The sequence below is a fragment of the Neovison vison genome, chromosome 9, assembly GCF_020171115.1.
Source record: "Neovison vison isolate M4711 chromosome 9, ASM_NN_V1, whole genome shotgun sequence".
NCBI classification, from domain to species: domain Eukaryota; kingdom Metazoa; phylum Chordata; class Mammalia; order Carnivora; family Mustelidae; genus Neogale; species Neogale vison.
This window is the reverse complement of record NC_058099.1, coordinates 9,767,125-9,779,395: the sequence shown is the minus strand read 5'-3', so window position 1 is coordinate 9,779,395 and position 12,271 is coordinate 9,767,125. Positions and strand designations below refer to the sequence as shown.

Below are 12,271 nucleotides of genomic sequence, written 5' to 3'. Positions count from 1 at the left end.
TTAAGCATCTGACTTTGGCTTGGGTCATGATCCCAGGGTCCTGGGATTGAGCTCCCACAGAGCAGGGAACCTGCCGCTTCCTACTCCTCTCCCTGCTTGTGCATGCTCTCTTTTCTCTCTCTCTCTCTCTCTCCCTCTCTATGTCAAATGAATAAATAAAATTTAAAAAAAAAAAGAAAGAAAGAAAAGAAAAGAAAGAAAGAAGCCAACCTACTATAAACTCCACCCTGAAATAAGCCAAACTGTCCTTCAGGGAGACCTGTCATCACCCTGTATTATACTGCCCTCCTTTCCCAATTGCTTTTTCCCCAAATTACACTTTAATGTGGTGCCATCCACCTGTGGTAAGGGGCATTGTGGGAACAGAGCTTGTCATCGTGTAGACAATAAATAAGATGCACAGGGTGTTGTTGTTATACAGTCATCTTCAAGGAGGACCCAGGGGAGGAACATCTCTGCTCCCTCTATCATGGATACATGTGATTTCCTGAGCAGCTTGTGTTTGTTACCTTTTAGACTTGGTGAATTTTTTAGCTGATTAGTTTCTATCTTTCAGTAGACTCCCTGAAAGCTCAGGGCTTAATCTGGCCATCACAGCTTCTATCTTATATACAATTCTTTTACCGCTCCATCTTGGTATTCTATCTTTACACTCTCTTTGTCTCATTTTTCTTACTTATTCTGTATGTAATTTATCTTGCTATATTGAATACACCTTTGTAAACCACTCTATATCCTTTCTGGAACAAATTAACATTTTTGAAACTAATCACAGCACAGATTCCCGAGGGACTCCATGATTCCCATATGCGGATGTGCTAGAATTTGCACCCACTTATGTCTGGCTTTCCTAGCCCATAATATCCCTTGAACTGCAAGTCACCCCTGCTGACCGGCCCATATCCCCCAGTGTTGACCTCAAAGTAACAGTACACCATAAACTCAAGAACGTTACTGTGAAACCTTGCCAATCTCAAAAGCTGGTAAGTGTCTAGGGAACACATGTAAACTACTTAGGCAGCATCTTCAATCTGAGACCACGCACACTACCTTAAGTAACAAGTGTCTCCTGTCACTGCCATGTCTGCAGTCCCAAGTGAAGATTTAGAGAGTCGAGTCTCTAAGCCAAAGCTATTGCCTCTCATCTCTCCAGTTCAGCAGTAGCTTACACATCCAAACCAAGCACACACAAAAATAAGTCCACGAAATCTCAAATGCAAATTCTATATAAGTCAGCCAACTACACACACACTGGCCTCAGAGAGCCTAACCTTGCCATGAGAGAAGACACATGGTCCTCTGTTCCAAAGCCCTTCACAGCTTTGTTCTACTGCTTAGTTGGTAAGAAGCGTGGTTTCTCTTACTGCTCCAAAATCATCAATCTTGAGGCAAGATTCTCAATCTTACCCAACTTTAAGGCAAACTATACCCATCTCTCCCCACAATGCCCAATTAGTTCCTAATTCTTGAACAAATAAGACCCTTCTTAGAAGGGTCTTAGAAGACCCCATTTCCCTTCTCTACCTTTTCTTCAAGATACTCAGGGCTCCATTCTATTCTCTGCTCCTGTCTCTGTGTCCCCTCCTGCTCCTCAAATTCACTGAGTTTTAAATTTCTGTGATTCTTTGTTTAGCTGACCCTGCTAGCTAAAACATACCATTTCCTTTATTTACTTTAACATACTAGTAGTCATAAAATCTCTTGGTTTAATAAATAAAAATCTATCTAAAAGTATTTTTTACATAGCTTTTGTATAGAATTTCTACTATAATAGAAATCACTGGGAATAAGGAGCTGGAATCCAAGATGATAATAATATTCACACCCTTGCAATCTAGAAGAAAACATCCATATCTTTAGTCTAAGCCAGAGTTTCTCAGCCATGGCACTACCAATAATTCTTTCTTGTGGGGGGCTGCTGTCCAATCTGTTACAGGACGTTTAGCACCCCTGGCCTCTATACCCACTACACACCCATAGCAACTCCCTGGCTGTGACTATCAAAACTGTCTCCAGGCACTGCCAAGGATCTTCTCAGAGGCAAAATCACCCCAGGTGAGAATCAATGGTAAAGACCTTCCTTCTGAGTTTACTACTATTAGAGCTACTGGCGTCTGGAGCACATTTGACAATCAAAAAGTATTTGTTACCTAACCAGCTTGTGAATCCAACAGATAATCTGGACATCTCTACCTCAATATCTTCACTTGGCCACATCTCAAACTCAGTACAGCCCAAACCAAACTCCCTTGCATTCTTTAATTTAGTTACAGTATTTACTAAGTAATCTATGCCAGAAACAGATTACACTGAACTCTTCTCTCTTCCTCATAACCTAGACCTAACACGACAACAGATCCTAGTACACCTTCTCCATCTACTTGTAAAGTTTTGGGTGTGTGTGTGTGTGTGTGTGTGTTTTAGTAAAACTGTGTACACCCAGTGTGGTACTTGAACTCATAACCCAGAGATTCAGTAGCATGCTTTCCTAACTGAGCCAGCGAGGAGTCCCCATCTCCTTTTAAACACTGCAATCATTTGTCACTGCCTTACTTTAAATTCCCATGTCACCTGCCCTACTGCTTCTATGATATTTTTGCCCATTCCAAACCATGGTCCACAAACGCTGCCAGAACCATATTTCTAAAATCTACGATCACAGTCCTCCTTAAAAATTTCTCAAGAGCACTCCTCGGTCTATGGCAGTGTTTCCAAAACTTTACACAGATACCATCTTTATGATTTTTGTCATATTCCTACCACATACAACAGCGTATCCCTGTAATAGTTTTCTTTAAATCTACTTTTCTTTTTAGCTACATTTTTTTAAGATTTTATTTTATTTGTTTGAGAGAGAGAGTGCACAAGTAGGGGAAGGGGAAAAGGAAGAGGCAGAAGCAGACTCCCCACCAAGCCAGGAGCCCAACATGGGGCCTGATCCCAGGACCCTGAGATCACGACCCAAGCTGAAGGCAGATGCTTAACTCACTAAGCCACCCAGGCACCCAAGTAGGTACATTTAAAAAACATCCCAAAGTCCACAGTATGATTTGTTTTTCCCTAAAATATAAAAAGCATTTCAGCGTCTCTCTATATACTACCTGAAAGATAAAAATCGAAGTTTGTCTGGTCTTCCATGATTTGGCCTCTCCCTGCCTTCCCAGCACCACCTCCAGCCACACCAAACTACTTCAAGTTCCCTGAGTCAGCCATGTTCTTTCAAATTAAGCTGTACCATTGCATATGGTATTTATTCTGCTAGCAAATTCTTTTCCTTCCTGTTTTGTCTACCTGAACACACTCTTATCCTCTCACTGCTCCTCCTTGCTGAAATCGTCCCAGTTCCAGTTAGATGCTGCTTTGAATACGTTCCCCAATATCCAGAAGAGCTCTCTATTATAGCACCTAACATACCACGCAACAATCATTTGTTTGCCTATCTCCTTTACTATACTGAGAGCCCCTCATAGGGAAGTATCGGATTCTATCTCTAGCACCCACAGGGAACAGTACTTGACACAAGGAGACATCTGAAAAATGTCTGTTGTAGAACAGTATACAATGAGATTCAACAAACCTTAACTGTTTGTCTATCACATACAAGACAGTGTTCTAAGACTACGGAGAACACAAAAATAAACAAATATGATCCTGGCCTTCCAGAAGCTTGTAATCTAATGGTGGATACAGACATATTTGCTATCATACAACAGAGAAGGGTAAAATGGAGCAATAAGGTAAATGGAGTTATGGGACAAAGGTCAGTATAGGGGGAAAAAAAAGTGGGATTTTTTTTTTTTTTTAAAGTAGGCTCCAAGCCTAGCATGGAGCCCAACTTGGGACTTGAACTCACCACGCTGAGATCAAGACCTGAGCTGAGATCAAGAGTTGGATGTTTAGGGGTGCCTAGGTGGCTCAGTGGGTTAAAGCCTCTGCCTTTGGCTCAGGTCATGATCCCAGAGTCCTGGGATCGAGCCCCATGTCAGGCTCTCTGCTCCGTGGGGAGTCTGCTTCCTTCTTTCTCTCTGCCTGCCTCTCTGCCTACTTGTGATCTCTGTCTGTCAAATAAATAAATAAAATATTTTTTGAAAAAAAGAGTCGGATGTGTAACCAACTGAACCACCTAGATGCCCCAAAAGTGGAAATTTTTAATAGCAAATAATGCAGGTATATACTCCCATTGAGTCACTGTGGCAAAACCCACATAAACCTCAAGACCTGCACTGCATTTGTTCTGCCTTACAAAAGTATTGTGTAAATAACAGAATGGACATGAAGGTACTCTGAAAACTGTAAGCAGCTAAGTACATTCTAATCATTGCTAATTATTCTGCCTGGGGAATCCAGAAGCCCTGCATGGAGAAAGTGGCATCTGAGGCATAAGTCTAAAGGGACATTGAGGGTACTGTATAGAGAAAACAGAAATGGTAGTTACAGACATAAATCTTGGACCCAGACTACCTAGGTTTGAATCCCAGCTTCTTCACTTACTAACTGTATAACTATAGAAAGATACTTATAATCCATCTGTGCTTCAGATACTTATCTATAAAATGGGGCAAATATTAGTACCCAACTCATAGAGTATTAAATGATTTATAATTTGTGTTATGTAAGTATTAAAAAAAAAACTAGGTGACAGAAACAGACTGAGCAGAAACAAACACAGAGAAAAGCACAGGGCGTGTTGTCAGAAGTGAACCGTCCAATGTGCTTAGAATGGAGGTAAAAAGAAAAGCCATGAGTGGAAGATATGCCTAGAAAAGCAAGCTATTTGTCATCCAAAAAAAAAACAACAAAAAAAAACCCAGCTAATAACTTTATCAGACAGAGTCTGCACAAGAAGCTTTCCAACTTAATTCATTGGTTAGGTGCACGACCTCAGGCAGATCATACACTCCAAGAAGCTCAGTATACCCTCAATAAAGTAAGAAGGGCATGAACTAGAAGAACTCTGATTCTCTCTTAGCTCTGAAATTCTAGAAAGGGACTAGTGAGTTGTTAGAGATGTGCACCTTCCAACAGAACACCTACAGCCACATGTAACTGCTAAGCCCCTGAAATATGGCTAGTCCAAACTGGGATGTGTCATAAATGTAAAATATACACATTTCACACAGTACCCCAAAAAAGGGGAAAATATTACATTAATAATTTTATATTGGTACAAGTTGCAATTGGGTTAAATAAAATATTACTAAATTAATTTCAACTGTTCTATTCTATTTTTTTAAAATGTGGCCATTGAAGGTTCATGTTTCTGAGCACTTTATTTCTACCAGACAGCACTGTTGTAGACTATTTCATAAGACATAGAGGAATGTGATTCTGTTGCCTGAAAGACAAACAAAATGCAAGGTATTATCAGAAAGGGTCCTGAAAACACCGACTACACTCTTCTAGCTTATACAATGCTACAGTATGTCCCTTACTGTCACATTGTCTTCAGTTTTCCCTAGGGTACCTGAAAAAGATACAACAAAAAAACAAACAATCTGGGTAAACAGAATGATCAATGCAACAAGCACTACTAAGGTGAGTGACTAGACTAAAGAATTCCAAGTCTGGAAGGATAAAGACTACTATGTATGATGAGGATCTATAAAATCAGATAGAGTCTGTAATGAGGAGGTATAAAAGGCTATTCACTAAATCTCAGGAAAAAAGCAAAGGAGAATTTTTTGAAGCTTTATGGAGGCATTTCAAGCAAGATGCAACTTTGCTGTGCAAGTAGCCTTATATGAAGAACCCAGAAATGGCTCAGACTAAACATAAAAGTGAGTTCCAAAAAGATTACATAAACTATTAATTCATAAAAGTGGTTATTATGGAACTGCACAATTCCTTGTGCAATTTCTTTACCTACATGTCACCTTTAAGAACTGTCCAAGAGACTGAACAGTCCCCAAGTTATAGAACCCTTCCCCCACCAAAATTCTTAAGTATTCAATACACCTGCCTTTTCTCATTCATTCTTCCACTTGGCCAGATAAGGAATTTCTATCTCCTATGATCCTCTCTAAAATCTTTATGGGGCGCCTGGGTGGCTCAGTGGGTTAAGCCGCTGCCTTCAGCTCAGGTCATGATCTCAGGGTCCTGGGATTGAGTCCCGCATCGGGCTCTCTGCTCGGCAGGGAGCCTGCTTCCTCCTCTCTCTCTCTGCCTGCCTCTCTGCCTACTTGTAATCTCTCTCTGTCAAATAAATAAATAAAATCCTTTTAAAAAAATAAAATAAAATAAAATCTTTATTGTGGATGAGAACCACTTGAGCTCATTTTTAAGAAAGGTTATGTTTTGGCCCACTCACTTTCATATATTTCCTCTTTATTCCTACCAAACATTTATGCAGATTCAAGCCAGTACTAATGATCTGACCACTTGCAATTTAGATATAGAGAAATCAAAATTAGATGTAGAACACCCTATGCACTCATATTACTTAGTACCTCCAACTTCTACTCAAATTAAAAACACAGGTATATTGCTATCATCTTTTCTACCAGAACAAATCTTTTCCATAATGACCATTAAGGGGCTCCAATGAATTTTCTTCCTCTAATCTTTTATTTTGGCTCTAAAATCTTCAGAAAAGGTACTCCTGGAATACTTCCTTGGCTTGTCTAATTTTAGTTTCTATTTTATGCCAAGAAGTAGAAACAAAATTAAATTTCTTTAAAAATACACCAGACATGAAGAGCACAACTAAATTCATCTGATAAAACCATTTCCAAGACAAAGAAAAGCCTCTACTTAAAGAGGAAAAATCAGAATTGCTTTTTTCCCACTACCTGTCCAGAAGACTGAAAAAAAAAAAAGGTTTAATAAGAAACAGATATAGGGGGCGCCTGGGTGGCTCAGTGGGTTAAGCTGCTGCCTTCGGCTCAGGTCATGATCCCAGGGTCCTGGGATCGAGTCCCGCATCGGGCTCTCCACTGAGCGGAGAGCCTGCTTTCCTCTCTCTCTCTCTCTCTCTCTCTGCCTGCCTCTCTGCCTACTTGTGATCTCTGTCTGTCAAATAGATAAATAAAATCTTTAAAAAAAAAAAAAGAAAAAAGAAAAGAAACAGATATAGGGGGCGCCTGGGTGGCTCAGTGGGTTAAGCTGCTGCATTCGGCTCAGGTCATGATCTCAAGGTCCTGGGATAGAGTCCCGCATCGGGCTCCCTGCTCAGAGGGGAGCCTGCTTCCCTCTCTCTCTCTCTGCCTGCCTCTCCATCTACTTGTGATTTCTCTCTGTCAAATAAATAAATAAATAAATAAAAGAAACAGATATAGGTGGGGGGCGCCTGGGTGGCTCAGTGGGTTAAAGCCTCTGCCTTCAGCTCAGGTCATGATCCCAGGGTCCTGGGATCGAGTCCCGCATCTGGCTTTCTGCTCAGCAGGGAGCCTGCTTCCCTCTCTCTCTGCCTGCCTCTCTGCCTACTTGTGATCTCTGTCTGTCAAATAAATAAACAAAACTCTTTAAAAAAAAGAAAAAAGAAAGAAACAGATATAGGGGCGTCTGGGTGGCTCAGTGGGTTAAAGCCTCTGCCTTCAGCTCGGGTCATGATCCCAGAGTCCTGGAATCAAGCCCCACATCCAGCTCACTGCTCAGCAGGGAGCCCGCTTCCCCTACCCTGCTCTGCCTGCCTCTTTGTCTACTTGTGATCTCTATCTGTCAAATAAATAAATAAAATATTTTTAAAAGAAAAGAAAAGAAACAGATATACAGGGGCACCTGGGTGGCTCAGTTGGTTGGGCATCTGCCTTCAGCTCAGGTCATGATCCCAGAGTCCTGGGATCAAGCGCCACGACAGGTTCCCTGCTTAACAGGGAGCCTGCTTCTCCCTCTCCCACTCCCCCTGCTTGTGTTCCCTCTCTCACGGTCTCTCTCTGTCAAATAAATAAATGAAATCTTTGGAAAAACAAAACAAAAGAAAACAGATCTCCAACAACGGAATACTATGCAGCCATCAAAAACCAAATGTTGCCATTTGCAACAATGGGGATGAACTAGAGGGTATGCTAAGCAAAATAAGTCAATCAGAGAAAGACAATTATCATATGATTTCTCTGATGAGAAGAATTTGAGAAGCAGGATGGGGGCTCATGGGGGGCAGGAAGGGAAAAAATGAAACTAGATGGCACTGGGGAGGGAGACAAACTGAGGGTTGGGAGGGTGGAACAGGGTGGCTGGGTTATGGACATTGGGGAGGGGATGTGCTATGGTGAGTGCTGTGAATTATGTAAGACTGATGATTCACAGACCTGTACCCCTGAACCAAATAATACATTATATGTTAATAAAAATAAATAAATACTTATTTAGGGGGGAAAAAAAGAAACAGATATACACTACATACAGCCCAACAGTGTTGCAAAGGGAAATGAAATGGTTTAATACCTCTATTTCCTTAAGATGGGAAGAAAATCCAATGTTTATCAAACTAAGAGGTCCAAAGAAAATCCAATCCAACTGATTATCTTCCAAATCATATAACCAATCTCAAGTTAATATCAAGACACACTATAATAATAAGCAACATTTTATTCATTAACACCAAGCTCAAGACCGCTTTACTTGTGCTAAAAAACAGAAAGTTCCACATCAAATCACTGATATGAGAAAATCAACTTGATCTATTGAACAATGCCACCAAAAGACATCTGGTTAGTTTTCCATGAATTAGGTCCCAATGTTCTCTGTATCCTTGGTGCATATAAACAAAACTAATGTCAGAAGGACTCAGATGGGCATAAATAAAAGCTACACTGCTAGTATTGGCTTTGTCCTCATTTTAATCAAAGTATCTTATTAAAAAGAGGAAAATGTGCAAGAATGACTCCCCTACCATACAGCACATATAATTAACATCTAAGTACAACTAAGTTACATCCATAAGAGCTGGTGTGACCTTAGACATTTTGCATACTTGTTGACTGATGTTAAATATCAACTTCCTGTACGAACAGAGCAAAAGAAGAAGAAGAAAAAAGTAATCCCTTCCTTGAAAAAGAATTTACAAAAATAAATTGCTTTACATCCACAGACTAGAGGGAAAAAAATATCAATGGCTTACCCACTTACCACACAGTAAATCAAAGTTAAGTGAACAAGTAAAACACGCACTAGCACTGACCGCTGAACAGTCAGACACCTAAACGTTGTGCATGAAAACACTTCTCAGAAAAGCAACATACCAAAAACTTACATTCCTTCTCTCTTATATTCATTCCTTTACCCTCACATGCTAGGCAATAGCAAGGAACAACTCATCTCCTTTGGGAAACCAAGAAAGAAAATCTTCAGTTAAGAAAGACTTAAGAGGGGTGGATGGGTGGCTCAGGTGGTTAAGCGACGGCCTTCGGCTCAGGTCATGATCCTAGAGTCCCTGCTTGGCGCGTAGTCTGCTACTCCCTCTGACCCTTCCCCCTCGTGCTTTCTCTTTCATTCTCTCTCAAATAAAATAAATAATATCTTTGAAAAATAAACAAAAAAAAAAGGAAGGGATTACGAGGAAACAACTTAAGAGGCATAAAGTTTTTCTATTGAGGGCCTACGACTTTATCCACTGACATTAGCTCAACAACGCACTGGAAAATGGGTTCCTATCTGAATTAACAGAACTAAACCAACGCTCGCAACAAGCGACTGGGACGAGGAGTACGGAAAGAGGGACGACCTGACGTTCTCTGACATCCCTACCAGACCGCTCTGGCCCACCGTCTTCCCTTTCCGCAGGGACCTAAACGCAGCCGGGCCGCGTTCCGGGAGCTGGCGGCATCTCCTGTCAGACGCCGGCCACCCCGCGCGCTCCTGTCACCACCTCTGGGGGATGACCCCACTCCGAGGGCACTGTCCGCTGGGCCTCGGTCGGCCTCCGGGAGACCCGGGTCGGGGTGAGCGGAGAGGAGTCCTCCACGCAAAGCTGTCAGGGCTTAGAGCCTGGGGTAGCCCGAAGGCCAGGAGGGGCAACCCTGGGACAGAGGCCGCGACATCCCTCGGGATCCCCACGGAGGGAACCCGGACAGCATTCAGGGGACTCGGGCTCCCCCCGCTCTCCGCGTGACACCAGGTCGAACCGGGTCGCTTCGCCCCGCGTTAGGCCCACCGCCAGGACCGGACGGGGCGGGATGCTGGCGGGGGTCCCGCAGAGAGAGGAAGGGCGGGCCGGCGGGCGCCCCACTGCCGGAAGGGGCGAGCCCCGCAAGCAGCGCTCCCGCCCCGGCCGGGCTCACCTTCAGGTCGTTCTCCGGTAGGTACTTGCACAGCCGCGCTATCTCCACATACTTGTCCAAGTCTAGGGGCGCCATTTTAGAAATAACAAGCCCCGACGGCGTCGGCGGCAGCAGCGGCGGCTCTAGTAGCGGCGGCGGCAGCGGCAGCGGCAGCGGCGGAGGCCGAAGCCGGAACTCTTCCTACGTCACGTCCGGCCCGTGAGAGGCGTCTGCGCAGCGGCGTAAAATTTGATCCGATTCTCCCCGCTGACTCCGCATGCCCCACGCGCTCTCCAGCGGAACCAGGCTGCGGGTCCCTGGAGGCACCCCGGGTCCAGACGGTGAATCCGGCTGGGACCCGTAGTTTTCTGCCGGGGGGAGTACTGGGATTTGTAGTTTGCAGTTGTGGCCAGTTAGCCCCACTTTTTCTCCCCTTCCCTTCCTTTATACTTGAACTTCAGTGGGCCCACCGAGGCTTTTCTGATTAAAAAAAAAAAAAGGAGATTACCCTAGCCATTCCTTAGTTTCTCACTTAGACGCTTTTAAGCATCCTCTCACCAGAGTTCTTCAGTTAAAAATTGGGTAAACCTGAGCATAGTTAACCTATTTGTACCTTTGAAAGTCCTTGTGAAAACCTTGCCTAAACCTGTACAGAGACATCAGGATACCAGTCTTGCAGACCTAGAGAGGAGGGAACCACTCATTACGGGTTTCTTGGGCTAAATGCTATATAAATGCTGTTTTTCCGTTTAATCCTCATATCAGTTAATAGGAAAGCAAGGTTCAGAGAGGTTAAGTAACTTGACCCATAACTCACAGGGACTAGGCAGGGGAACAGAGACCCGAACATAGGTCTACTGGTTTAAATATGCTTCGGTGTGAGTCTCATGAGCGCAGGGAGTCTCTTGTTCTACCATCAGTGAAGAAAAACAAAAACAAACGAAAAAAAAAAAAACAAAAACAGGACTTGGCACTAAGTATAACTTCAACAGTAGTTCTTTTAGCAGCTGTTTATTGAACAACAATTATATGCCAGGTACAGCTGTAGGCACTTAAGATATTTAGAAAGAAAAATAACCAAAGATCTCTATCCACAATCTGTAACTACATTCTAGAAGAGGAGGCAGAACATAAAATATTAACTGTATAGCATATTAGGAGTGATAAGTGCTAGAGAAAAGGAAGAAAGACCATAGTGTAAGGGAGATGGCGTGATGCATTTCTAAGAACCAATAAAGAGGTAGGGAAGTTAGCCATTCAGATGCTTGAGGGCAATCAGAAGGAAGAGGCTAACACAAGAGGCCCGGAGAGAGAAGCATATCTAGATGGAATATTGAAAATGTCAAGATTAGTGCGGTTGAAGCAAGAGGAGAAGGGATGAGAGAAAAGAACGTTTTTACTTTTAATCTAATGGGGAGTTACTGCAGGGTTTTGAGCAGAGGAGTAACATGCAAAACTCATTTTAAAAGGGTCTCTCTGACTGTATTAGGACAGCTACAGATGAGAGACCAGTTAGGAGACTTGAAAAATCCAGTAGTAGCAAATGCTCAATAATATTTGTTGTTCAAATGGCCCTGGCCTGAATCCTCTTACTTTAAAGTGTATTTTGTTGGTGTAGGGGGAGTTGGGGGGGTTGGCTAGCTCAGTCAGTGGAACATGGGACTCTTGATCTCCAGGTTGTGAGTTCAAGCCCCATATTGGGTGTGGAGATTACTTTAAAATAAAATCTTTAAATAATAAATAAACGAATAATATAGAAATAAATGATAGAAAATAATAATGAACAAATAATAAATGAATAATAAATAAATAAAATATTTAAAATCTCAGTCTCACGACCCTGAGATCACAACCGCAGCAGAAATCAAGAGTCAGACTCACAGCTGACTGAGCCACCCAAGCACCTCCAAAATTATTTTTTTTTAATTTTATTTGAAGATTTTTAAATTTTTTAAAAGATTTTTATTTATTTATTTAGCAGAGAGAGAGACCAAGGAGGGGGAGCTGCAGAGGAAGAGGGAGAAGCAGGCTCCCCACCGAGTAGGGAGCCTGATACGGAGCTTGATCCCTGAGAT

At 42.5% G+C, this 12,271-nt stretch overlaps 1 protein-coding gene across 1 annotated transcript in view; it reads right to left on the bottom strand.

Annotated features, from left to right (window-relative positions):
• Nucleotides 1-10,359, bottom strand: part of PPP6C (protein phosphatase 6 catalytic subunit) — a 37,705-nt gene extending 27,346 nt beyond the window's left edge. Inside the window, exon 1 of the mRNA XM_044264916.1 lies at nt 10,218-10,359. Within this exon, the coding sequence (XP_044120851.1) occupies nt 10,218-10,292 (75 nt within the window). The 5' untranslated portion in view covers nt 10,293-10,359. The remainder of the gene's footprint in view (nt 1-10,217) is intronic.
• Nucleotides 10,360-12,271: the final 1,912 nt, after the last annotated feature.